Source organism: Acomys russatus, chromosome 16, assembly GCF_903995435.1.
Source record: "Acomys russatus chromosome 16, mAcoRus1.1, whole genome shotgun sequence".
In the NCBI taxonomy this organism is placed as follows: Eukaryota; Metazoa; Chordata; class Mammalia; order Rodentia; family Muridae; genus Acomys; species Acomys russatus.
Window position 1 is genome coordinate 42,042,292 of NC_067152.1, and position 26,583 is coordinate 42,068,874.

Sequence of the window (26,583 nt, forward strand, 5' to 3'; positions counted from 1 at the left end):
ACCCAAACTTCAATCAGCTGAGGACCTAAAGAAGGGAGACTCCGGGCTAAGAACCCTTGAATTGCACCGTCTGCTCTGGAAGAAAATTGTGGAGCAGCCAAGAACAGTTCCTTTCCCTGCCAGAAGCTCCTGGAAGAGGAAAGAGTTCAAGAAGGGGCTGGGCTACAGCCGCTGACCACACCTTCTCCCTCATGCATATGTGGTCAGTATAATGTGAAATGTGCAGTCAGCTCAGTATGTGGCCAGTGTGATGTGCAGGCAGCTTGTGTACATGGCCAATCTGGATGTGCAAGTTTGACCCAGCCCCTGGCAAGGTAGCCTCCTCGCTTGGTGGACAGCCTGGCCTGTAACAGGGTGGGGCCTAGCGATACAGACGTAAGGGTGCAGCAGAGGCCCTGCAGCTGGGTGAGATAGAGCAGTGTCGCCAGAGAGAAGGGTCAGCTCCACTCTCTGGCAGGAGGCTCGTGTACCCTGAGCACTCCCCATCACCCAAGTACACCGGAAAGTCTGCCCGTCTGAACCCTCGTCCACTGTCATCCTGAGTAGAGGGCCCAGCTTTACACTCATGACCTGTTTGCTCCTGAATTGTTCTCCCTCATCCCCTAGTTCCCTGTCCCTCATGCACTCAGCCTAAAGCTCCTGCAACCGCTGCTGCACGGCCCGGGCCAGCGAGCACTGAAGCTGGTGGCCAGCGAATGGATGCCCGATGCTGGCTCCAGAAGCTGGTTCAGAACTCCTCCAGACACTTCCTGCAGTGTGCCAGGTCCAAAGCGCACACACACCTCCTGACTCCTGGAGGACTCCCAGGAGTCAGAACATCCCAGAGCCCAGAACTGCAGACAGGGCAGTAAACCCAAGAGGGCAGGTGTGCTGCCTGCAGTTTGGCCTCCTTCCTTGAGTCCACTCATATATGTGGGCTGAAGGTAGACCAGGGTGGGTCCCGCCATCCTGCTCTTGGTAGCCACATGGCAGCTGGGGCACCAGCGTCTGTCTTCTTAATCACCTCTTGCCTTAGAATCCATCTTGTAGCCCTTGTTGGATGCACTTCAGTATGAAACCCAAGGCACAAAAGGACCCTACACTCTAGGTTAGTGCTGCATGACAGGAGATCGGGCTGGAGGAAAGACGCAAAGCCCAGGACTAGAATACTCAAGGACAGGGCTCCTGGGTGGGGCACAGGCCTCTGTTCCAAAGGACTTCAGACTCACCCAACTCGGGTATGTTAACACTGGTTTATCAGTCCAATGACATGTCAGTCTGGTGGATCTGGACAGAGGCACGGGCGGGCTTAGGCAGAGGTGTCGAAAAGGCGATCGATCATGTCGCCCACCTGCTCCACACGGTATTTAATATACTTCTCCGGGTTCTTGGTGAAGGGCACGCTGCCATACCTGACCAGGCACCGTGGTAAGAGGTCAAGGGGGATGTCGTCTCCACCCTCAACCTAAGGCATCTCTGACAGGGTGTTAAGATGACATGAAGTCTCGAAGCCTAGAGCACCAAAGGTTCTCTCCTACCCCATCACCCCTTTGCTCCTTTCCCTGAGGAAGAGAGCATGTAGGCCACCTGGCAAGTGAGCAACAGAGGGCCCAACACGGGGATAGGCTCACCTGTGCAGAAAGGACCCATAGGTCTCCTTGACAATGCTTTTCTGAGCCTGTCGAATCGTGTCCCTCTGCTCTGTGTCTGGAATGGCCCAGGCCTTCTGAGTCCTGCACAGCTCTTCAAGGCCATCATTGAACCCCTGACCACCAAACAGGCGGGAAGAAGGGGCCAAGAGACAAAAGCTTTTGCATCTGTCGCCGCGGCCACACCATTGCAGCATCAGCAGCAGTCGGGGGAGGGGAGGACCTAGACTCACCTTGAACCGTTCCTTAATCATCTGCCGCTCCTTGTCCCGGAGCTGGGGATCCAGAGAGCAGAAGGGGGCAGCAGAGAAAGCTTTGCTCAGAGCAGAACCACCCTGCCCTCTCCTGCCCCAAGCACCATGTGCTCCACCCTCTCCTGCTGCCCTCAGCGGCTCACACATCTCTGCCCCAGAGAGATGCTTGCCCATCTTTCCTAAGATGCAAGTACCACATCTGCGCGTTACCCCTTCCTGGCACAGGCCTTACCTTGACTCCAGGCTGGAACACAGGTAGATTCTTCTCTGCGATGTAATCAGTCACCTTTAACCAGCTGCCAGACAGCAAGTAGGGTGAGAGGACAGAGAAGGACAGCTTCAGACAGCTGCTTCTTCCCTAAAGCCAGGACCACTTTGTGTGTCACGTCTCCCAATCTACTGAAGGTGGGGGCAGGAGGCATCATCTGGGTCAGGAGGAGGCGCAACAACAGAGACGCTCTCCTTGGGAACAGGAGATGGCTAAGCTGCTCGCTTTGACAATTAAGAACAGGAAGCAGAAGGCGCTCAGTAAACTGAACAAATGCTGTCGACCGCAGTTCACATCAATATTGTAGCAAATTAAGATGGAGAAACAGATGGGAAGAGAGGGAGTAAGGGACAGAGAAGCAGGAAGGAAGTGGGGACACTCAGAAAGGCCGAGGTCGAGGGAACCAGAGGACCAGAGAAGTACCCAGAATCTTTCCAAGCTCAAGGGCTCTCACAGCCCCACATCTCTAAGACTAAACATTGTTCAACTATTCTTAGCCATGACACTTGGCAGACTACTCTGAAGAGGCTCTGTGGTCCCCACGGAGCAGCTAAGAAGGGGAGGAAGAGGAAGCTTCTCTCTCCACCCCACGACTCAGGGTTAAAAACGAAGTGGAGAGGAAAAAGGCTACGGGCTTGGCTCAGGGGCAGACGCCATGCTCAGCCTGCACAAGGCCCTGGCTTTGAGCCCTAACACTAAAAACAACCCCCAAGGCAGGAAAACAGATGGTGGATTACCATCTGTAACATCAGACAGTGGCTGTTGACCTCACTCTATGAGGCCTGAGAAGGAAGTGGCGGGGCTTAGTGGGGACCGGCAGGAGTCGGGGTGGCTGCCTGCTTACCTGCGCTGGTAGGTCTGGATCTGCTGCTCAATGTGCTCCCGGTAGGAACGCTCAGCAGTCTTCTGGGTTACGGCCACTAGCTGGATCAGCTCAGACCTGGGGGAAGGTGGAAGAAAAAGAGAAAGAGAAAAGTAACTCCTGGGACCCAGAAGTCATCCCTTGGAAGCAACACTGGAAAGGAGGCTTCCTATCCTGAGTCTTCCTGAGCAAGGAAGTGGGTGTATCCCCTGGGTGCTGACCAGGGCGAGTGTAGACGGTGCCTCCAGCCTGGAGGGCAGAGGCTGGCCACTTACTTCTCCAAGGACTTGAGAATGTAGTTGTAGTTGTTGTGCAGGAAGATGGCGCTCAGGGCGGGGTCCTCATACACCTTGGACTTGCTTAGCAAGTTCAGCTGCAGGTTGCCCAAGACTTTGCCTACACAGGAAGATGGGAGTCATTTCCACCAAAGGTGTCCAATCCAAATGACTGGACCTCTAGGACCTGCTAACTAACTCCTGACAATTGTTCCTTGTTCTTCTGCCTCTCAGGCCTCGGAAGCTCTTTTCAACCCCCTTGGGTCCTGAACCGGAACTAAGTTACTATTCCAAGGGCAGGAAAGGGACCAGGGACAGACGGACAGCACCGAGGCAAGGGAGGGGAAGGCAGAGCAGGCTCTCCCAGTGAGACTCACAGATATAGGTGCTCAGCAGGCGCTTGCTGAACTCGGAGCTGTAGCTGGTGGCCGAAGAGCTGGTTTCTGAGAGGAAATGTGCTGTTACTGTGGTGGCAATGGCAAGACCCTTGGTGGCCCTTCCCACACCCTGGGGGCAGAGGAGGAAATGTTGGGACAGGCCCTAGGCCTTATGAGGCAAGCAGGATTGAAGGAAGAGGTGCCTGCTGAGCCACAGGATGCACTGCTCTTAGCCGTTTTCTGGGTCTTAGCACTGTCCTCTACAGCAATGGGCCAAGGAGCCGCCCACGAGAGCAGGTAAGCAGGTAGGAGAGGTGGGTTAGCAATGCCTTTCCAGCCTTCCCAGTTTGGTCTCCGGCACATGAGGAGTGGTATTCATTTGCCAACAGCAAGGTTTCTGGCTAGGGTTGCCCCGTCTTCCCACCTTCTCACAAGCCCCTGCTACCCACTGCCCCTGCACAAGGACCTGCTGATTCAGAACAGAAGGCCGAGGGGAGGAGCTAGGCTAACCAGAGGGTGTTCCTAGGGTGCTGGCCCCATCAGGGTGCTACCTGGATAGACTTAGAGACAAAAGTGGTATGAAGGGAGCAGGGAGAGAGGAGGACACCCTTAAAGAACCCATGCCCCTCTGCCCTGCCCCCAGTGGGTCCTGAGAGGTGGTCCCCTGGGAACCTCACCCACCGGGCTCTGGAGGGGAGGACAGGGCTGGAGAGCCGCACTGCTTACCTCGGGGGTCTAAAGGAATATTGTATGTGTCCCCAAGAACTACGAAGTGACAGGCAGTGCACACAGAGGGGAGGAGGGAAACAAGAAAAGGGAGAAAGATGCAAAGTGCAAAAAACAGGTTAGAAATGGCTGTGTCACCCCAAGCCGAGCAGACCTCTCCCCCAGACAGCAAGACACAGACAGCAGTACACACCAAGCTGAATTAACTTAAGACCAGAAAACACACTAGAAAGTGCAGCCTAAGAGAACTGGCAGCTCCTTCGCCTCTTGTCCCCAAAATGAAAGCAGATGGGAGGGCCTGGAGACCTCAGTGCTTGGAGTGGCTCAGAGAGTGCTTTTCCTTATATGCCAGCCTTATAAGCTCCAGTCCCACTGAGGGGCACTGAGGAGATGGAGGAACAGAATAGGCAGATGGCACAGGAGCGAGTAAAGAGAAGTGCGGCAGGGCAGGAAGAGCCCCTGAGACCTGCAGCGCCTACCCCAGAGTACTGACAGCCAAAGGAGCAAGCATGGGATCAGGCTTCTAGGATGCTAACAAACTGGCTTCCTTACGTCCAAGTCTGTGGTGCTGAGGCTCTCCCACAGGCCAGTCTTAATGCCACTCCATGGGCTGGAGGAGACCCCCTCACCACACCCTGCCCTCACCCAGAGCAAGTCAGTGCCTCCTAGGGGCCTAACTCCATGTCCCCAGGCAAGAGAGAACAGCGGGTACAAGCCAGCCCAGCTCGGGGGGTGAGTACCTTGGGAGGCCAGCATGGCACCCGCTGTCTCCTGGAAATCCAAGAGCTGCTGCAGGAAAAGGATAGCCTGGCAGAGAAGACACACACAAGAGGGTCAGGTAGACAATGGCTTCCCACACATACCCTTCCCAATCAGCAGGGAAGTCTTGCGCCAGGAGTCTGCATAGTGACAAGAGCAACTGGGAACCTCAGGCGTCATCTCTGGGCTCTGGCTGCCTGAGATGCTAGCTCTTCACCCCCTGGGCCTGCTCATGAAGGAGCTCTGGGCAGGCCAGGTTCCCACTAGGCTCTATACCACCAGAGCCTGAGCTGAAATGCTTCCTCCCACCTCACCAGCAGTGTTTGTGTGGCACCTACGTTGCTCGTGAGCTCATGAACGGTGCCGTCCTTAGGCATGTTGTATTCTTTGTCTGGATCGTTCTGTGGGGGGAAAAACACCAAAACCACAACTGGTCCCTGGTTCCCTGAAGGGGCTCCCACCAGTATCTTCTGGTTCACCCTGAGCCTTAGTCGGCCTGCTTATGGCGCCACCTCCTGGCACAGGGGTGTTAGGACGCCCCTCAGGTTCAGAGGCAGGCAAGACAAGGATGTAGGCCTCAGAGGTCTTCAGTGACTGGGAAGAGTGAAGGGAAAAGGGAGCGAGAGCCAGGCATGGTGAAAGGAAAAGGGAGCAAGCTGGGCCTGGTGAGGGGAAGGGGAGCAAGCCGGGCCTGGTGAGGGGAAGGGGAGCAAGCTGGGCCTGGTGAGGGGAAGGGGAGCAAGCTGGGCCTGGTGAGGAGAAAGGGGAGCAAGCTGGGCCTGGTGAGGGGAAGGGGAGCAAGCTGGGCCTGGTGAGGGGAAGGGGAGCAAGCTGGGCCTGGTGAGGGGAAGAGGTTGCAGGCACCTTGATGTTGTCAGCAAAGTCTTCTAGAGCTTTGGCTCCAATGGTCTCCATGGAGGTGATGAGGCCAGGCAGCTTGTTCTTGGTACTGGCCGCTGTGCCCTGGGGAGGGACATGGCTGATGCACTCTGAATCTGAGTCCGGCTCACTGCCTGTCCAGCAAGCCCTGAGTGTAACTCCTAGCTCCTTCCCAACCCTCACCACAGAGGCTGCATCCTCCAGGTCAAGACTAACCACAGCTTTTCTTCCATTACCCTGCCCTGTCCACAGCCCCTTGGGAGCCACTGAGAAGAGAGGCAGGAGAGCACAGCATGTTTCCCAGAATGGAGCAGAGAGAGGCCGAGGGAGAAAGGCCCTCAGGGCCTCCCAGAGCACACACCTGGAGCACCTGGTCAAACTCAGGCTTGGTCTGCTTGAGGTGCCGCAGGATGGGGAAGACTGTGAGCACTGTGGAGAAGTCATGGCGGATGATGGCTTTCCTGGCAGCGGACACGATGTTCTCCCCCTCAAGCATCAGCCCGTCCAGCGCGTCCTGGAGGAGGGACAGGGACCCTGCTTAGGCAGGGGCAGAGCAGAGCTGGTTCCTAGGAACAGTAGGAGCACCTTGTGGAGCACAATGGAAGCCAGCATGCTGTGGAGGAGGGGGGAGGGGACTACACCAAGTAGAGCTGAGGGCAACAGGCCTGGCCCAGGGTCTAGGCTCTGCAGTGAGTTACACGGGTCAGTGCTCAGAGCTGCAGGCTTGGGGGGAGGAGAGAGACCTGTATCAAGGAGTCAAAGGTTTTCTTCTGATGGTGCTCGGGGATGATGTCCACCAGCAGCTGGTACTCGCTCTGGGCCAGCTTGACAAAGGCACTGACACAGTGAATGTAGGCATCGGTCTCCACGTCCAGCATGTCATCTCGCCCTAGGTGACAGCAGTGCCCCTGAGTGGCTGGTCTGGGAGAAACCACTCACTCTGCTGGGGGTACAAGTCTCCCCAGCTCCTGGGCTGACCCAGACCGGCAGCAAATGGGAGGAGGGGGCTGTACTGACGAGAAGCCACGAGCACTGTTCTGGCAGACCTGGGGGATCGGATGCCAACCCCAAACAGTGTCCTGGCATCACTTTCAACTCAGCATAGGCAGTATTTATGTCCTCAGATCAAACACTAGAGGTGATAGGAGAAAGCTAGAAGCAAGAAAAATTCCTACACCAACTTCCGAGTAAGGCTCTCTGAGCCCAGGTCTTAGGATTCTGAACGTCTTGGAAGATGTCAATGTCCTTTTTTTTTTTTTTTTTGGTTTTTTTGAGACAGGGTTTCTCTGTGTAGCCTTGACTGTCCTGGACTCGCTTTATAGTCCAGGCTGGCCTCGAACTCAAAGCGATCCGCCTGCCTCTGCCTCCTGAGTGCTGGGATTAAAGGTGTGTGCCACCACGCCCGGCTCGACAATGTCCTCTTTAAGGACGGAGTCACTGTGGTCCTCAGTCCGGGAGATGTGGTTCCCATGATAGGTCATTACCAGCATCGTCAGGTCCTGAGAGTATAAGGGAGTGGTGGGCTACGGCCTGTGAGGCTAGCCGGTGTGTGTGTGGAGAGATAACCCTAGGAAGAGGCCAAGTGTGATGAACACCTATGACCCCAGCACTCGAGAGGCTGGGGTGGGAACCCTGAGTTCAAGGCCAGCTTGGGGTACAGAGTGAGACTCTAGCTCAACAAAACAAAACAATGTGAGAAGAGATGAGTGAGTCTCAGAAAGGGAGGCTCCTTGTCGAGCTCTCCCAGGAGCAGACATCATCTCACTATTGGAAGGTGGGCAGGCGTGCCAGCACAGAACAGTCTGGTTTTCTATGACGTCGTGGATAGGCTCCTTGACCTCAGAGGAGCCACCTGCCCTCTTGCCTGCCTTCCAAGCTCAAGTTGCAGCTGCTCCTCTGGCCAGGCTGCAAGAGCCAAGCATGCACTCCCATCTCACAAGAGGCAAAGAGACAGAGGGCCTAAAGGAGACTGCAGTGGGAGCCAGGCCACAGGCCAGGCCCGTCCTTAGAGCAGAGCAGGCCGTGGGGCTCTGCTTGGAAGGCAGTGTCAACGGCTGCTGTGAGGCTGGGCTACAGTACTCACCGGCCAGTGCTTGTCGGTCAGGGTCTCGGACAGGTGCTTAACTTGGAAATCATGCTCGTGACCTAGCAAGACGTTGGCCGCACAAACACAAGCAGCGTTTACCCAGGGGCCAGGCAGCTGCCCCTTGGGGTATGGGGACGAAGCCCTTGATCTCCAGGAGTGGAGCGTGAAATGAGGCATAGGGAGAGGGCACTGAGGAGGGCTCTGAGATCCTCCGCTGCCTCAAACCCCACTGGGGACAGCCATTTCAAGCCTGACTCTCAGGGAGTGCTCAGGACCATCCCTGGCTGTTTGCTTTCTGACCCTGGGAGGCCAAGAGAAGGTGCATGGCCCAGGGAGACTCAGTGAGAAACAGCCCTGCTGAGTGAGTGAGGGCAACCTTCCTTTACGTCCCTTTTCCAGAGGGTTGGATCCACCAGGACAGCTGATCTGGCAGTCCCTCTCCTGATGGCAGAGGAGGGACATGTCCTCCAGGCATCCTGTCCCCTTAGCTATGTGGAGCCTCCTTTCTACACAGACAAGTAGCCAGGAGGCCCTGGCCAATTTGGTCCTGCCCTGCTGATCTGGGCGTGAAAGGGCTGCCCCAGACAGTTTTCTCTTAGTTTACACAGGACACAGGACAGAGACAGGGAGGAGGAGCCTTAGGAAGGGCAGAGCCGGGCAGGACCAGGCTAGGGCCACGAAACTTGTCCTTGGGCCCTCTGAGGCCTGAGGAGCATTAGGGGTTTGCCCCTCCCACCCAGTCCCTTCAGGATTTGTCCCATGGCCCTCCTGGGGGAGGCTCTGCCCTCCCAGATGAGTGAGTGGACACACAGCGGAACAGGGGTGACGCAAGAGGAGCACAGGGTGATTACCTTCCAGAGGAATGAGGTTAGAGCCCCCCTTTTTCCCATCTAGACCATGCTGGGAATACTGTTTCAGAAGGTTCTGAGCCTTACGGATCGTCCCTGCCACCAGAGCCACACAGAGAGGAGAGAAGAGGACCTAGGAAATGAGTGAGAGAAAACAGCAGCGGCCCTCCACCTGCCCGTCCGCGCCCGCCCCACAGCGAGCACCTCTGGAGCAGGCCCGGCCAGGGTCACCAGAGAGACAAAAAGGTGTCCAAATATCCCTGGGCTCTACACTGTCCCTCAGTTCTGGATCTGAGTTCACTTTAAGAGGGACACAAGGTGACAAAAATAAGATGCACAAAGAGCCACCAGGAAAAGTAAAATGTTCCACTGTGTAGCACTTTAACAGAAGCGGTGGAGGAGCTAGTGGCAAAGCTCTGACACGTAAGGCCAGGATAGGGCAACCTGGGGGTTCCTGGAAACCAGCCTAAACTGAAGGCTCAGTTCCCTGAGCATGCTCAGTGTTAGCACATAAGCCAAACAGCAATCCAGAGCAAGCAGCCCCTCAGAGTTGGGGAAAAAAGGTCCAAGCTTCCTGAGGAGCTGTAATCAAGATGGAGGTTCCGACACCCAGAGGCAGAGGCCCCCACACCCTGGAAGTCACTCAGCCAACACAGCACTGGTAACAAACTGTAAAGCTAGGGAGGAGGCGACAGGAGCCATCACCTGCTCTTGCTATGGGGGTAAAAGAACAGTTAGTAAGTATCACAAGTGAGAGCAAATGAAATGGGGCAGCCAGAGCGTCCTGCTCCTGGGACACAACACTTTGGAGCCCACACTGTGGGGACATAAGCAGCATTTCAGCCAGCAGGCACTACTCCTAGTTAGCATAATGGGCCGGGGAGGTGAGTCATCCAACAGCTTAACTGTACCACCTCCCCTGAGACTGCCTCTTCCACACCTGCACCCAGCAAGACTCCTGTCCTCATAGCACCCACCAGGCTAGGAGCAGCGGGGCTTGGTTCGGCTGGCTCATCTCTCTTTGTAGCATGCTGAAATTAGCTCCTGGTAACTCTTTGGGACAGGCCAGCTCACATCTGCTTCCCTCTGTGAGCACCCTAGTAATGAGTCAGTCAGACTCCTGCCCCACAACCTCCACAGAAGCAGATGGGCTGTGGGCTCAACAGGGACCTAGGCAGCAGCACACTGGCTGCAAGAAAGTGGGGATGCTGACCTGGCAGCAATCAAGTCCATCAGGTACCCAGTGATAAGGGCAGATGCTGAGGTCGCTGTCTCGTCACCAGTGAGGCCAGCAGCTCTTCTGTCCTCAGAGTGGGAACAGATGTCCCAAGGGCCTGGCCATCATCCTCACCTCAGCCTTGAACCCACTCCCTCCTGCCAACTCCTAAAGCCCTACAAAGCTACAGGGGCCTCACAAGCAGTAGGCTTTGCATCTCCATGACAGGGACAGATTAAGTTCATGGCGAGTCCTGAGGTCAGCTCCCTCCTCCTGAAAGGCTAGGACCTGCATGGCCAGTAGACATGCAGCCTCCAGTAGACTTGCCCAAGAACCAGGAAGAAGAGAAAGTGAGCGCAGGGCACCTGAGGCCCTAGCAGCCTCACAGACTCAGCTCCTCCTCACACCAGGAGGGCACAGAGATGGACGAGGCAGCCATGATGGCAGCTGTGGCCCAGTAGGGTAGACTAGTCACTGGGGTAAATTCTCTAATGGAGCAGCCAGGCCACTCACTGAAGCGTGGAAGACAATGCAGATCCTGCTAAGGCCACCGAGCCCTGAGGGCAGCCTCCTTTGGCCACGGCTCCAAACCCTAAGCAAAGGCCCGAGGAGCAGTAGGTTGCTCTCCGATGGGCTTGGGTGGCTGGGTCTGGAGCTGTGCTCAGGCCTGCTGAGGGAGAGCATGGCCCCCAGCCAGGCCTGAGTAGCAGCTGGAAGCCCCACTGGCTTTCCCTCCTGGTGCTACTGCAGCAGCCCTCATCCTAGCACGTCCTGTCCCTCCCGGAGCTGAGCTCAGCCTCTCCTAGGCAGGGGACTGCCGGGCTGACACACAGTGGATGTGAGCTCAGGAGTAAAGGTGGGCTGCTTCTAGGACAGGGGAGTCTCCAGCCTACCCCTACCCCTGTGCCACGCCCACTCTGCTGCTCTGGCCTTCTGGAAGGCTGCAGTGCCTGCTTCTTCTTACTAACAGGGCCACACAGCAAGGGGAAGGAGACCTAGCAAGTCACTCTGACCTAAAAGACAGTTGAGCACACTAGTGGCTTGGCCCCGCCCATCCCCACAACCTTATTTATGGGAGTCACCCAGCTGCTGGGTATAAGAACCTCTCCATGGGGCCTTGGGGATATTTACTCTCTATCCTGTGTCCCTGTGAGTGGGGCTGCCATAGGCTTGAGCTCAGGAAGGCTGACACTGCTCACCCCAGAGAAGACCAAGGTGATCCAGGCTCTAGGGATCCCTCTGGCAGCTACTGAGAGGGTCAGGGTGGCCGCTCACCTGGCCGCTTGATAGGCTTCTTGGTCGGCGTGTCTTTCCTCTTGCTGGGGATGGCGGGGGAGTAGGGAACTCCAGAGGAAGAACTGCTTTTGCGAAAATGCTCCTTCAGGCCCTTGATGGAGCGGTCCAGCTGGCTGGAGCGAATCTGGTAGTAGACATTCATGAAATCTGGAGAGACACAGCAGTGAAGGTGTGCAGGGGCCTCTACACCCCCTTCACTTCTCACAGGGAGGCAGCAGAGCCCAAGGTGCCGCAGGTTAATCGCTCTTTGGCACCTGCTCTGGCTGCCAGCCGCGCATGTGGCCTCCTCTCAAATCAGGCAAAGCCTCAGAGGGCAGACCTATCTGCAACAGAGTGATTACCATTTTTGTTATGCTGTCAGGCTGGGGTTCAAAGCCAGGGCCTCCTGTACACCAGGCACCCTTCCACAGAGCTACACCACCTGCCCTACCAACTTACATAGTTTTTGTTTTGTTTTGTTCTGCTTTGTTGTTGTTGTTGTTTGAGATTTGTTGCTATTCTGTGTGTGTGTTGGGGATGTGAGGTATAAGTGTTGCTTTCAGAGGACCTGAGTTCAGTTCCAGTACCCATGGCAGGTGGCTCACAGTCACCTATAACTCCAGGTCCAGGGATATGACTCCCTTATCTGGCTTCTATACACAAATGCATGCATGTGACATGTACTTACACAGACATACAACATACATGTAAACAAACAAATCTAAAAAACTCCAAAACAAAGCCGGGCGTGGTGGCGCACGCCTTTAATCCCAGCACTCGGGAGGCAGAGGCAGGCGGATCGCTGTGAGTTCGAGGCCAGCCTGGTCTACAAAGTGAGTCCAGGACAGCCAAGGCTACACAGAGAGACCCTGTCTTGAAAAACCAAAAAAAAAAAAAAAAAAAAAAAAAAAAAAAAAAAAAAACTCCAAAACAGAAACAAAGGCAACTTTGTAGATTTAACTGTCAAAAGATGTTAACAATGGCTGGGTGTAGCAGTGAACACCTGTAATCCCAGCACTCTGGAGGCAGAGGCAGGTGGATCTCTTGAGTTTGAGGCTAGCCTGATCGACATACCGAGTTCCAGGACAGCCAGGGCTTTATAGTAAGATCCTGTCTCAAAGAAAGGAAAAAAGGTGTGTGGGGGAGGGATGCTGCCGTTCTGGCAGAGGGAGCCCTCTCACCTTGGTTCCGGCCATACTCCACCAGCCAACGGGAGATGCGGACCACATCCTGCAGCACACTTTCAGGCAGGTGCTCCAGGACCACGTCTTCCTGGACCTCTAGTTCCTCATCGCCACTGATGAGATCCAGGATAAGCACAGGGGAGACGACCTTGCTGTGCCGGGTCATCAGACTGCGGAACTCAGACTCTAGGGAGTCCTTCCCCCGCTCAAACAGCAGCTTCTGTGAGGACAAGGGAGGAAGCGGGCCATTCTGCAGCCTGGCGCACTGCAGGGCCTGCCCTCTCTGCAGCACCGCGCCCCCCCCCCCCCCCCCGCGCCATCCTCTCCACAGCTCGGTAACCTGCTGCTCCTCCTTTAACCTACTGGAAAGCCTGACTTGGTCATTTCTTTCCCTTCTGTTTCTCAAAATTGATGGTCACTCCAGGTATGGTAGCACTCAAGAGTCAGAGGCAGGCGGGCCTTTGTGAGTCTGAGGCCTGCCAGGATAACACAGTGAGGCCCTGACTAAAAGCAAACTAAAAGTATTTGATGTTCAGGCTGGAGAGATGGCCCAGAGGTTAAGAACACTGGCTGCTCTTCTAGAGGTCCTGAGTTCAATTCCCATCAACCACATGGTGGCTCACAACCATCTATAATGAGATCTGGTGTCCTCTTCTGGCCTGCAGGAGTAAATGCAGGCAGAACACTGTATACACAATAATAATAATAATGATGATGATGATAATAATACAAAAAGACAGGCGGTGGTGGTGTACTTGGGAGGCAGAGGCAAGTAGGTCACTGTGAGTTCGAGGCCTACAAAGCAAGTCCAGGATAGTCAAGGCTACACAGAGAAACCTTGTCTCGAAAAATCAACAAATAAATAATTAAATAATTCTGATGTTCACAGGCCAAACTCTGCTTAACAAGCATTAGTTTGTTATTTTCTCATTCTTATTGTAAATGTGTCTTCTTTTTTTGTTTTTCAAGACAGGGTTTCTCTGTGTAGCCTTAGCTGTCCTGGACTCACTTTGTAGAGCAGGCTGGTCTTGAACTGCCAGTGATCCGCCTGCCTCTGCCTCCCAAGTGCTAGAATTAAAGGCATGCGCCACCACCGCCTGGCTTAAATAATTTCTTAATGTGGCATGTCTATATTATTTGGCAATAAAAAGGTATGAAGTATTGTACTTACATAGTATGCTGTGAATTGATGAACCTTAAAAACATCATGCTAAACCGGGCAAAGTGGCACACATCTTTTGGTGGTATTGTTGTTTTTCAAGACAGGGTTTCTCTGTGTAGCCTTGGCTGTCCTAGACTCACTTTGTAGACCAGGCTGGCCTCGAACTCACAGCCATCCACCTGCCTCTGCCTCCCGAGTGCTGGGATTAAAGGCGTGCGCCACCACGCCCAGCACGGCACACACCTTTAATCCCAGCATTCAGGAGGCAGAGGCAGGTAGAATTTTTGAGTTTGAGATCAGCCTGGTCTACAGAGTAAGTTCCAGAACAGCCAGGACTACACAAAATAACTATCTTGAAACAAAACAAAACAAACAACAACAACAACAAAAACAAACAGCCCCCCCTAAAAAAAATTATGCTGAAACAGAGCATCCAAGGCCAGGAACACAGGTCAGGTGATAATCTGTCTGCCAGGCAAGCATGAAAACCCAGGTTCCAACTGGGCATGGTGGCAGACACCTGTAATTCTAGCACTGGGGAGGCAGAGGCAGGCAGATCTCTGTGGGTTCGAGGCCAGCCTACGTTCCCTTCCCAGCACCCACACAACCTCATACCCACAGGGTGTGAGGCTCGGTGTACTGGCATGCACCTTTAATCCCAGCACGTAAGAGGCAGAATCAGGAATCAGGCAGATCTCTACACAGTGAGACCATGTATCAAGAGACAAAAACAAAAAACTGTGTGTACACTAGTGCTATCGTGTATGTGGAAATGCAAAGACAACCTATGGTGGGAAGTGTTTTTAATCCTTGCTCTGGGCGGGTGAAGACAGGCAGACCCTTGGGACTCAGTAGCTAGCTGATCCAGTCTAACCCAGTGAGCCACAGGTCCCAGTGAGAGACCGTCTCAAAATCAAGGTGTCATTACTGAGGAACAACACCTCAGGGTGGCCTCTGGCCCCACATACGCTTGCATATATGTGCATCCACTCACACATTTACACACCGGCACACATGCACACACGGGCAAAGAAGCGAGGTACAGAGGCCGTGTATTGTGTGAGGTGGTCTACAGTGAGGGCTGCAGTGCAATGGCTACCAGATCTCCAGGGAGCTCAGTCCTCAGGACAGCCAGATTAGGGCCTGCCCACTCCACAGCATCACGTAAGCACCCTTGTTTCTGACATAGGCCACGACTGAAGGAAAAGGGGTGAGTCTGCTCCTAAGCAAACGCCTCCGGGGCTGGGGCTGGAGCTCGATGGTAGACTTCTTGCTTACTATGTGAGAGGCCCAGGTTCAATCTCCAGCACCATGTGTGCACATTTACAATGTAACAAGGAGGCAGCCAGGGGCACTTCCCAGCACTCGTGTGGGGTAGCTCACAATGACCTGAAGCTCTAGTGCCAGGGGGTGACCCAATGCCCCGTTCTGGCCTCGGAGGGCACCTGCACGCACATGGCGCATAGACACACACACTCAGGCGTACACACACATGCATAACACACACACTCAGGTGCACACACATGCATAACACACACTCAGGCGTACACACACATGCATAACACACACACTCAGTTGCACACACATGCATAACACACACACTCAGGTGCACACACATGCATAACATGAACACGCACATGGCGCATAGACACACACACTCAGGTGTGCACACACATGCATAACATGAACACGCACATGGCGCATAGACACACACACTCAGGTGCACACACATGCATAACATGAACACGCACATGGCGCATAGACACACACACTCAGGTGTGCACACACATGCATAACATGAACACGCACATGGCGCATAGACACACACACTCAGGTGCACACACATGCATAACATGAACATGCACATGGCGCATAGACACACACACTCAGGTGCACACACATGCATAACACACACACTCAGGTGTACACACATGCATAACATGAACACGCACATGGCACATAGACACACACACTCAGGTGCACACACATGCATAACATGAACACACACATGGCGCATAGACACACACACTCAGGTGCACACACATGCATAACATGAACACGCACATGGCGCATAGACACACACACTCAGGTGCACACACATGCATAACATGAACACGCACACGGCGCATAGACACACACACTCAGGTGTGCACACACATGCATAGACACACACACTCAGGTGTGCACACACATGCATAAACACACACACTCAGGTGTGCACACACATGCATAGACACACACACTCAGGTGTGCACACACATGCATAACACACACACTCAGGTGTGCACACACATGCATAACACACACACTCAGGTGCACACACATGCACAACATGAACAAATTATTTTTGTTTGTTCAAGCCAAGGTGTCTCTGTGTAGCCCAGGCTGTCCTGGACTCACTCTGTAGACCAGGCTGGCCTCGAACTCACAGTGATCTGAATGACTCTGCTGTCCGAGTGCTGGGATTAAAAGTGTGCGCCACCAAGCCTGGCCAAATAAATTATTTTTAAAAGGATTTTTAAAAAAGAAGCACATTAGTGGCCAAGTAGATAGTTCAGTAGTGGAGCATTTGCCTAGCATGTGTAATACATTTGATACTTGACACCCCCAACCTCCAACAGCAGGGTGAAGGTGCAGGTTAGCCCCCCACCCAGTACCCACTACTCCTTCAGATATGGCCTCTCCCTCCACCTTTCCCTTACGTACAACCTCTCCTTCCCTCGCTCCCAGCAGTCCCCATCTTTCCACAGTGATCTCATGACTTCAAATTTTAAACATACAGATAAGACGCAATAACAGCACATAGATTCAGGGTTCCAGAACTGTCAAATCCCTAGAACGGAAGCGCAGACGCTGGGGGAAGGCAGAACAGGCACTTGGCGTTACACAGGAAAATGAACAGGGTCTGGAGGTGGACTGGGGGTAACCATGGAAACCAATGGGGTGTGCCTGTGCCGCCAGACCGTGACTTATAAAGGGCCACAGTGGCAATATCTGCTGTTTTGTTTCTGTTTTCGAGCCCTTGCTGGCCTGAAATATGGTGTGTGGCCCAGGCTGACCTCACATTTACAGCCGTCCTGGCTCTGCCTCTCAAGTGCCGAGAGTACACGTACTCACCACCATGCCTGGATGAAATGGTCGATTTTGTATGATTTATTTGTTTGTTTTTGCTTTACATCTTTGAGACAGGGTTTTTCAATGTATCTCTGGCCAACTTGGAACTCACTACATAGACCAATCTGGACTTGCAGCAATCCTCCTGCCTCAACCTTCTATCTGCTAGAACTACAGGTGCGAGGCACCATGCCTAGATATAGAATGTATTTTTTTTACCATAGTGATAAAAAAATCACCAATGCATATATAAAAAACAGTGTTAAACTTATATTTGAAATACAATTTGACAACTATAAACGTATGATAAAAAGCTATGTCTATAATTCATAAAGCATAGAACCTAACACCTATATTTTAAATGCTATGTATCTTATTCTTTATTTTTTAAGATTTATTTATTATTTATACAGTATTCTTCCCGCATGTGGTTGTGAGCCACCTCTGGACCTCTGGAAGAGCAGACGGTGCTCTTAACCTCTGAGCCATCTCTCCAGCCACCCCCCCCCCTTTTTTTTGACAGTGTTTCTCTGTTGTAGCCTTAGCTGTCCTGGACTTGCTTTGCAGACCAGGCTGGCCTGGAACTCACAGAGATCCACCCGCTTCTGCCTCCCGAGTGCTGGGGTTACAGACATGTGCCACCACGCCCGCTGTATCTTTGTTTGTTTGTTTGGTTTGTTTTGTTTTTCGAGACAGGGTTTCTCTATATTATCTTGGCTGTCCTGGACTCGCTTTGTAGACCAGGCTGGCCTCGAACTCACAGTGATCCGCCTGCCTCTGCCTCCCAGGTGCTGGGATTAAAGGTGTGCGCCACCATTGACTGGCATGCCCAGTGTATCTTATTTTTTATAGACTTTTTCTTTTTTAAAAAGATCATTTATCAGCCGGGCGTGGTGGCGCACGCCTTTAATCCCAGCACTCGGGAGGCAGAGGCAGGCGGATCGCTGTGAGTTCGAGGCCAGCCTGGTCTACAAAGTGAGTCCAGGACAGCCAAGGCTACATAGAGAAACCCTGTCTCGAAAAACCAAAAAAAAAAAAAAAAAAAAAAAGATCATTTATTATGTTTACAATGTTCTACCTGCGTACCAGAAGAGAGCACCAGATCTCATTATAGATGGTTGTGAGCCACCATGTGGCTGCTGGGAATTGAACTCAGGTCCTCTGGGAGAGCAGCCAGTGCTCTTAACCTCTGAGCCATCTCTCCAGCCTTCGATTTTTTTCTTTTTTCAAGACAGGGTTTCTCTGTGTAACCTTGGCTGTTCTGGACTTGCTTTGTAGACCAGGCTGGTCTGGAAATCACAGAGATCCACCTGCCTCTGCCTCCTGTGTGCTGGGATTACAAGTGTGCACCACCATGCCTGGCCCTTGACTTTTTAAAAATATATATATAACATTTTGAGATATGGTTTCAGTACATAATGCAGACTAGTCTGGAACACTACATGTCCCAGGCTGGTCTCAGACTCACAAGTTCTGGTCATGAGCACTACTCCTGCCTTCTATACACTTCTTCAAACTGGGTGTGTCCCTCATGGGATCAGGACAGGGCATGGCACTCATCCTTCTCATGTTAGTGCACTGACACCTTACCACTTTGTTGAGCTCTGGGCTGTCTGGGCTATTGTCCTGAAAATACTCCACAGCCTTCTGGATTTTGGCCATGCTTCCCAGGTATTCTTCCAGCCTACCAGTGGGGCTGGGAAGTAAGAAAAAAAAAGCTGGATCAGCCTTGAAGGATAGGGATGAAATAGACAGATTGAGGTGTGCAGGGGAGGAAGAGAATTCAAAGGAGGGGCTCTAGGCTCAAACATGTTTATTCCCCTTGCAAGGCCCAGGGCCACCACAGGAGGCAGCAGTTACGTGTCCCTCTGCAGTTACGTGACCCTCTGCAGTTACGTGGCCCTCTGCAGTTACGTGGCCCTCTGCAGTTACGTGGCCCTCTGTACGTAACTCACCCTTCTCTGATGATCTTCTCAGTGTCACTGGCTACGTGGTAATAGCTGATGACATGGTCCAGACAGGATAACGTCTTTTCAACATTCTCCTGCAGCCTCTGCAAATTCTCGGTCTGCTTGTGCACAGGGATGATGGAGTTCTCCAGCTTCATGAGACGGCTTTCAAAGGATGACAGGATAGACACCTGTAGGAGCAAAGCCCCTCTCATGGGCCTCAGGCTGTCCTGGAAATAGCCACGGGCATTTCCTGTCTTTCCTTGGTTTTCTAGATAATAAGTTTCATGTAAGAAGGAACATAGTTGGCTTGTTTGCCACTACTGTGTCCCTGGTCCCTGGTCCCTGGTGAGTGAAGATAAAATGGTTGAAATTTCTGGCGCACTCCTTTAATCCCAGCACTCGGGAGGCAGAGGCAGGCGGATCTCTGTGAGTTCGAGGCCAGTCTGGTCTACAAAGTGAGTCCAGGACAGCCAAGGCTACACAGAGAAACCCTGTCTTGAAAAACAAAAACAAAACAAAACAAAAACAAACAAACAAAAAAGGTTGAAATTTCATCTTTAAGGCAAGAAAAAACATCAAACTAATTCTTCCTAAGATAATCACCCCTTTACACAGAGAAACCCTGTCTCAGGGAAAAAGAGATAACCACCCCCATGGAACACTTCCTGCTCATGCGGAGAACTAGGATTCAGTTCCCAGGACCCACATCAGCCATCTTACAACTAACTACCTACCCCAGTTCCAATGATCTTATGCCCTCTTCTGGCCTCTGCAGGAACTGCACGCTCATAGTGTACATACACCATGCAAACACCCACACACATAAAATCAAAATAAACTTGAGAGAGAGAGAGAGAGAGAGAGAGAGAGAGAGAGAGAGAGAGAGAGAGAGAGAGAGAGAGCGCGAGCGAGCTGGGCCATGGTGGAGCATGCCATTAATCCTGGTACTTTGGAGGCAGAGGCAGGTGAATCTCTGTGAGTTCAAGGCCAGCCTGGTCTACAGGGCAAGTTTTAGGACAGCCAAGGCTTCATAGACAAACCCTGTCTGGAAAATCTGCCAGGCGTTGGTACACACCTGTAATCCCACCACTCGGGCCGGGTGTGGTGGCGTACGCCTTTAATCCCAGCACTTTGGAGGCAGAGGCAGGTGGATCGCTGTGAGTTCGAGGCCAGCCTGGTCTAAAAAGCGAGTCCAGGGCAGCCAAGGCTACACAGAGAGACTCTGTCTCAAAAAACAAAAAACAAAAACAAAAACAAAAAAATCCCACCACTCGGGAGGCAGAGGCAGGTGTATCTCTAAGTTCGAGGCCAGCCTGGTCTACAGAAGGAGTTCCAGACTAGCCAGGGCTACACAAAGAAAGCCTGAGTGTGTGTGTGTGTGTGTGTGTGTGTGTGTGTGTGTGTGTGTGTGTGTGTGTTGTGGGGGGGGGGGACGGAGTCTCCTCAGGATAGCTTCCTTTCTATCCTTTAAAGCCAAATCTCCATTTTTGTTCTCTCTGAAGTTTTCCTAGACTGAACAGGAAGTAGCTTTACACAGAGTAGTTGCAAACACATCAATGTTACCTAATTAACAAACAGATCAAAACAACAACAACAACAAAAAACAAAAACAAAAAAAACCTCTTTTCCTCAGAGTGAATCTCACTAAATAAGTGTTGAAAATTTACTATTGTGTGACTAACTTAATTTGCGGTCCAGTTTCCTCTAAGAATAAAGAAGCGCCTGGAAAGCACCTGTCATATACCAAGCAGACAGTGTGCAGCACGCATTGGCTCATACGCCCCTTCCCAGGCACACTGGTTCTATCTCTGAATCCCTCTGGGACTTCGCTGCCTCGGCAATCTCGCTGGACCAACTTTCCAGCTTGAACTAGACAATGACCTGGGGCCAGTACCAGACTCCCAGCGGGGTATCTGGTCTGCAGGACAGCCAGTAACAGGTCCAGGTCAGCAGTGTCCTCAGTGAGGGAGCAGAGACAAGGGAACAGAGATGTCCACCGCCGCAAGACAAGCCCACACATTACCACTGTAGCTACCCACACGGGAGCCCCTGAACTCAGGCGTGGAGCCCAAGGGCCATCACACTTCTCTGTTCTGGGCCTGGGGGCCCGTCTACAGCCTCTCAGCTGAGGGGCTACTACTCACCATGTTCTTAGTGAGCTGGTCGCTCTTCTCCAGGCTGTCTCGGATGAAGGACAGCGTCTCCTCCTCCTGCGAGGAGTGAAGAGGAGGACATTACCCCAAATTGGTGGTGAAAGGAGACTACCGCCGCCCAGCCCACGGCCTACCCCCGAACCGCATCTCCCCTTCCATTCCTGGAGTCGATGCCCCGGCGCCCTTCCTTCACTTTCTCCCCAGCTTCACCTGCTTCAGCTTGTCCTCGATCTCCCGCCGCCGAGCGGAAGCCTCCTGCGGGGGGATCATCGCAGCGGACAGCGCAGTTCCCACTCCCAGCTCTCTTCGGAGACCTGCTCGGCTTCCGTCCCTGTCACACCCACTTCCGCCCCAGGCCCCGCCTACGGACGCTCTGGTGGCGCCATATTGGGGGTGGCATACGGAAGCGTGTGCCTGGAGCAGCTCGCCATCTTGAGTGTGGCTGGAAGTGCGGCTCACCAGAGCATAAAGCTTTCGTCTTGTAGCATGACACTGATTTGCCATCTTTGAAAGACAGACTCTTGCTGGGAGTTCTGGCCCACACCTTCACACTCCCAACACTGGGAGACTGAGGCACGAGGCCATTCACGAATTCCAGGCTAGCCTAGGCTACAGAGCCAGACTGCCCCCAAACCAAAAACCAAGCAAACAAAAATACACCTGATATATATATATATATATATATATATATATATATTTTTTTTTTTTTTTTTTTTTTTTTAAAAGACTGTTTCTCTAAGTTCTGACTCTGACTGTCCTGTCCTGGAATTGGCTATGCAGACCAGGCTGACTTTTGCCTACTGAGTGCTGGATTAAAGGTGTGCGCCACAAAACCCAGCTCACCTGATTCAATAAAATAAAATAAAATAAAAAAGCAGGCCCGTAGTAGTGCACACCCTTAATCCCAGTATTCTGAAGGCAGAGGCAGGAGGCAAAGGCAGGTGCCTCATCTGGGAGTTCCAGGGCAGCCAGAGCTAGGAGGGTGGAAAACAGAGAGGGAGGGAGGCTTTAAATACATTTGTGTGGTGTGTGGGCATGTGTGTGATAAATTTAGGAGCAGAGAAACAGAATGCGAGGGCTAGCGGGCCACTAGAGGGCCTGGTCTAGCATTTGCCCTATGAATCCCTGAACAGAAACCATGCAAAAATACTGATGACATTGCCCTACGGGTCTTAGAAAGGCATCTTTTATATTTGTCAACCAATAAATGTTTCAAACTTTATACAATATCATTGGCTTTCTTTTCTTTTCTTTTCTTTTTTTTTGTTTGTTGTTGTTGTTTTGTTTTTTGAGACAGGGTTTTTCTGTGTAGCCTTGGCTATTCTGGATTTGCTTTGTAGACCAGGCTGGCCTTGAACTCACAGTGATCCATCTGCCTCTGCCCCCAAAGTGCCAGGATTAAAGGTGTACGCCACCACCACCCGGTTATCATTGGTTTTCTTTCACGTGTGAAAACAGACTGAGGGAATGGCTCAGCTGTAGACGTTTTTGGAGTATGCACAAAGCCCAGGGTTTGAGCCCCATCACGGCCTATAATCCTAGTGTTAGGAACAAACAAAGGAGACTTATCCTAAGTGCTACCATTTCATTTTCAGACTCCATTTAATTTCATAGGGAGAAACTAAGTTCATGTTCCCAGGCCCAGGGACCTACTCTTTTCCTAACTGACAGAAACTCCCTTGCTCAACTCCTTATGCCAGAATATGACTGGACAAAGCTACAGCCCACCTCCTCCCCCTTGCTCAATGGTTTCATCCTTTAAATAAGGACTCTTCAGGGTCACAGTCCAGCTCCCAAGCCTGTTCTGCCACCCTGATCGATCAGTATTAGTATTGGCTTGATTACAATTTTGTTTTGTTTTGTTTTGTTTTGTTTGTCATCTGCATCGACCTAGTTAGTGTTTGAGTTATGTTGGATTTAAGTGGACCCCATAACATTAGTCCTTGAGAGGAGGAGGCAAGAGACTCAGAAGTGCAAGGTGAGGGACTGGGGAACTCAGTTCAGCTGCTAAAATGCTCACCAATCAAAGCATGACAACCTGAGTTGTATCCTCAGAACCCAAATAAAAAGCTGAACATGGTGGCACAAGGGCTCAAAACCCCATGCTGGGGACACAGAGACAGGTGGATCCCTGGGGTCCCTGGGTGGCCCCCTGTGAGCCTGGGATACCAGTAAGAAACCAGCATAAACACACACACACACACACACACACACACACACACACACACACACACACACACGTTCAAGGTCATCCCTGTCAACACAGCCTGGGATATAAGAGATCCTACCTCAAATAAATAAATATTCACTTTGGACCTAACTTATTTGGCATGTTTTTCAAATGCATTCAGTGTCAAAGTGTAATGTGGCAGCTAACATTGGGCACTGAGTCTGTTTGCACATCCGTGTTACAAACGCCATCCCTGCATTATCTCTTGTAATCCTCACGGTAAACTAGGAGTCAGGCCCAGATGTTGTCTTGCTTCTGAAGTAGAGGAAGCCCTGGCTCCTTCGGTCGCGCTAAGTCAACACAGCTGGCTCGGGGGTGGGGCGTCAGCTGAGGCTCACCCTTTGCCTCGCCAGCTAGACAGTTCCGGACCTTGATTGCTGGCATGCAGGGCTGCCATCCTGACTTTCGAGAAAATGCTTTGTGAAAAGCAGGTTACGTTGATGACAGCTGTAACTCTACTGAAAAGTGGACAGAATGGGACAAGAAATTGCTCTCCCTCCAAAGCCTGGCATGTGTTGGCAAATGTTAATTCAGTAAAACATGAAAGTCTCTAATTATAGCCGACCGAAGCAAACTCTATGCAAAGATGCCAGTCACAGACCAACACCCTCCTGGCCACTCACAGAGAGGCTCTTTCAGGGGAAAGGATGGACCGAAGAGAGGACAAAGGGCTGGCTGGGGAGGTTTCTACCTCAAAGGCAAGTTCCTTGGTTCAACTTCCTAATTCTAGGCTTTGTGACTCTCCTGGGGCTGAGTTGTGCAATTTCTCCAAATTAATGTTTCCTTGCTAAAAATGAAATCACCTCTGCATTTAAATAATAAATCACAAGAGTCTCACTTTGAGTGTGGTAGCACACATCTTTAATCCCAGCATGCGGGAGGCAGACGCAGGAGGATCTTTATGAGTTGCAGACCAGCCTGGTCTACATAGTAGAGTCTAGGACAACCAAGGCTACATAAAGAAACCCTGTCTCAAAAAACCAAAAAACCAAACCAAACAAACAAAAAAAAGAGTCTCACTTTGTAGCTCTGGGTGTCCTGGGGCTAACTATGTAGACCAGGCTGGCCTAAAAAAACTTTTTTTTTTGTTGTGTTTTTTGTTTGTTTGTTTTTCAAGACAGAGTTTCTCTGTGTAGCCTTGGCTGCCCTGGACTCACTTTGTAGACCAGGCTGACTTCAAACTCATAGAGATCCACCTGTCTCTGCCTCCCAAGTACTGGGATTAAAGGCATACACCACCACACCCTGCTTGAGATTTAATTACTTAAAAATAATTTATTGGGCTGGAGAGATGGCTCAGAGGTTAAGAGCACCACCTGCTCTTTCAAAGATCCTGAGTTCAATTCCCAGCAACCACATGGTGGCCCACAACAGTCTATAATGTGATCTGATGCCCTCTTCTGGCCTGCAGGTGTACATGCAGGCAGAACACCATATATATAATAATAAATAAATACATCTTTTAAAAAATAACTTATTTACTTTCTTTTTTATTTGATTGCATAAGTATGAATGTTTCAGATCCCTTGAGACTGGAGTTATAGACGGGTATAAACTGCCATGTGGGTGCAGGGAATTGAACCCGGGCCCTTTGGAAGAGCAGACAGTGCTGTCAACCACTGACCCACGTCTCCAGCCTCTAGTGATTTAATTTTTAAGATTTACTTACTTGTGTATTTATTCGTGTGAGTTTATTAATGTGTGTGTGGATGAACAGCAGCAGCAGAGTCCAGAGAGGGAGTCCTGGGTAGTGTCCTACCCACCACTGTCTGCCTGTCCCTTTGATGTTTGTTTATTTGTTTGAGACAGGCCTTCTGAGTGTACTCCTGGTTGGCCTAAATCTCACTATGTAGACCAGGCTGGTTTCAAACTCCCAGAGACCCACCACAGACCCTGGGTGCTGGGACTAGAGGCATGCACACCACCTCCAGCTTTGCCCATCTCTTTGAGGGAGGGTCTTATCCCAAAGCTAGTGCTTACCTTTTTTTTTTTTTTGACTAGGCTGGAAGCCAGCAGGCCCCAGTTATCTGTCTCTGATCCTCCTTGGAGCGAGAATTATAGGTGAGTACAGTGATGCTCAGTTTGTTACATGGGTGCTGGGATCTGAACTTTGGTCCTTCTGCTTGCATAGGAAGTAATCTTAGACACTGAGCCACCTCTGCTTGCATGTGTGCCTGCAGGCCAGAAGAGGGCACCAGATCTCATTATAGATGGTTGTGGGCCACCATATGGTTGCTGGGAATTGAACTCAGGACCTTTGGCCTGGAACTCACAGCGATCTGCCTGCCTCTGCCTCCCAAGTGCTGGGATTAAAGGCGTGCACCGCCACACTCACCGCCCTTAACTTTACCCATATTTGTGAGACTCTCGTGTAGCTCCTACTCCATAGCTGAGGACAGCCCTGAGCTCCTTATGCTCCTGCCTCTCCTCCCACATGCTGGGATTACAGGGGAGCCATCGTTGTTCTCGGCTTCTAGTACTTTCTTCTTAAATGCTTACGTCATTGAACCTGAATTTTCCCCCTGGTGGAGAGCCGGTTGCTCCAGTGCCATTTCCTCACTAATTCATGATCACCTGTGATTCAAAATGCTACCTACAGCATGCATTAAGTCCCCAGAGACGGGTGGACCTTTTTCTGGGGTTTGCTTTTACGCTCAGGACAGCGCCAGCAGGAAACCCCTTAGACTAATGCAGCTTGAGAACCGAGTTATACACCTGGCATTAGCAGGGAGACACTTCCTCGTTTCCCCAAACACCATTTCCTGGATTTTATTCTTTTCTTTTTCTTTCTTTCTTTCTTTCTAAGGTGCATTTTCTTTGTTTTGTGTTTTCTTCTCGAAAGAAGAAGATACGTTGCCCAGGCTGTCCTCAAACAAGAGACCTTCCTGCCTCAGATCTGAGACTTCTGGAATTATAGGTATGTACTGGCTTGTCAGGTGCACTTTAAACTTGTATTTTGACCGGGCAGTGGTGGAGCATGCCTTTAATCCCAGCACTCGGGAGGCAGAGGCAGGCGGATCGCTGTGAGTTCAAGGCCAGCCTGGTCTACAAAGTGAGTCTAGGACAGCCAAGGCTACACAGAGAAACCCCGTCTCGAAAAACCAAAACCAACCAAACAAGAAATCATTCTCCGTTGACCTTCAGCCTCAATCACTGAGGCAGGGTCTCTCAATCGAACCCAGAGCTCGTGGACATGGCTCGTTTAGCTGGCCAGCTTGCCCTAGGATTCCCTGTTTCTCTGCCTTTGAAGGCTGGGATTACAAGATGCCATGTCCAACTGTCATTTGTGTGGGTTCTGGGGATCTGAACTTGGGAATTTGGGTTCTCACTCTTGC

General features: G+C 51.7%; 1 protein-coding gene across 4 annotated transcripts; it reads right to left on the minus strand.

The window, feature by feature from the left end:
• Positions 1-1,098: 1,098 nt before the first annotated feature.
• Positions 1,099-21,351, minus strand: Exoc7 (exocyst complex component 7). Of its 4 annotated transcripts, XM_051159076.1 has the most exons (20): positions 21,229-21,351; positions 21,010-21,075; positions 18,869-19,053; positions 18,504-18,609; positions 12,635-12,857; positions 11,454-11,621; positions 8,966-9,058; positions 6,772-6,917; positions 6,390-6,542; positions 6,014-6,112; positions 5,488-5,550; positions 5,131-5,197; positions 4,391-4,429; positions 3,665-3,730; positions 3,288-3,408; positions 2,995-3,090; positions 2,115-2,178; positions 1,862-1,903; positions 1,611-1,744; positions 1,099-1,391 (listed from the first exon to the last, which is right to left on the minus strand). In XM_051159076.1, exons 1-20 carry the CDS (start codon positions 21,286-21,288, stop codon positions 1,289-1,291), a joined length of 2,094 nt encoding a protein of 697 aa, XP_051015033.1. In that variant the 5' UTR covers positions 21,289-21,351; the 3' UTR covers positions 1,099-1,288. The 4 variants fall into 4 exon arrangements, with proteins under 4 accessions (XP_051015033.1, XP_051015034.1, XP_051015035.1 ...); XM_051159077.1 differs by lacking the exon at positions 4,391-4,429 and having other exon boundaries at positions 1,101-1,391; XM_051159078.1 differs by lacking the exon at positions 8,966-9,058 and having other exon boundaries at positions 1,103-1,391.
• Between the last annotated feature and the right edge of the window lie 5,232 nt (positions 21,352-26,583).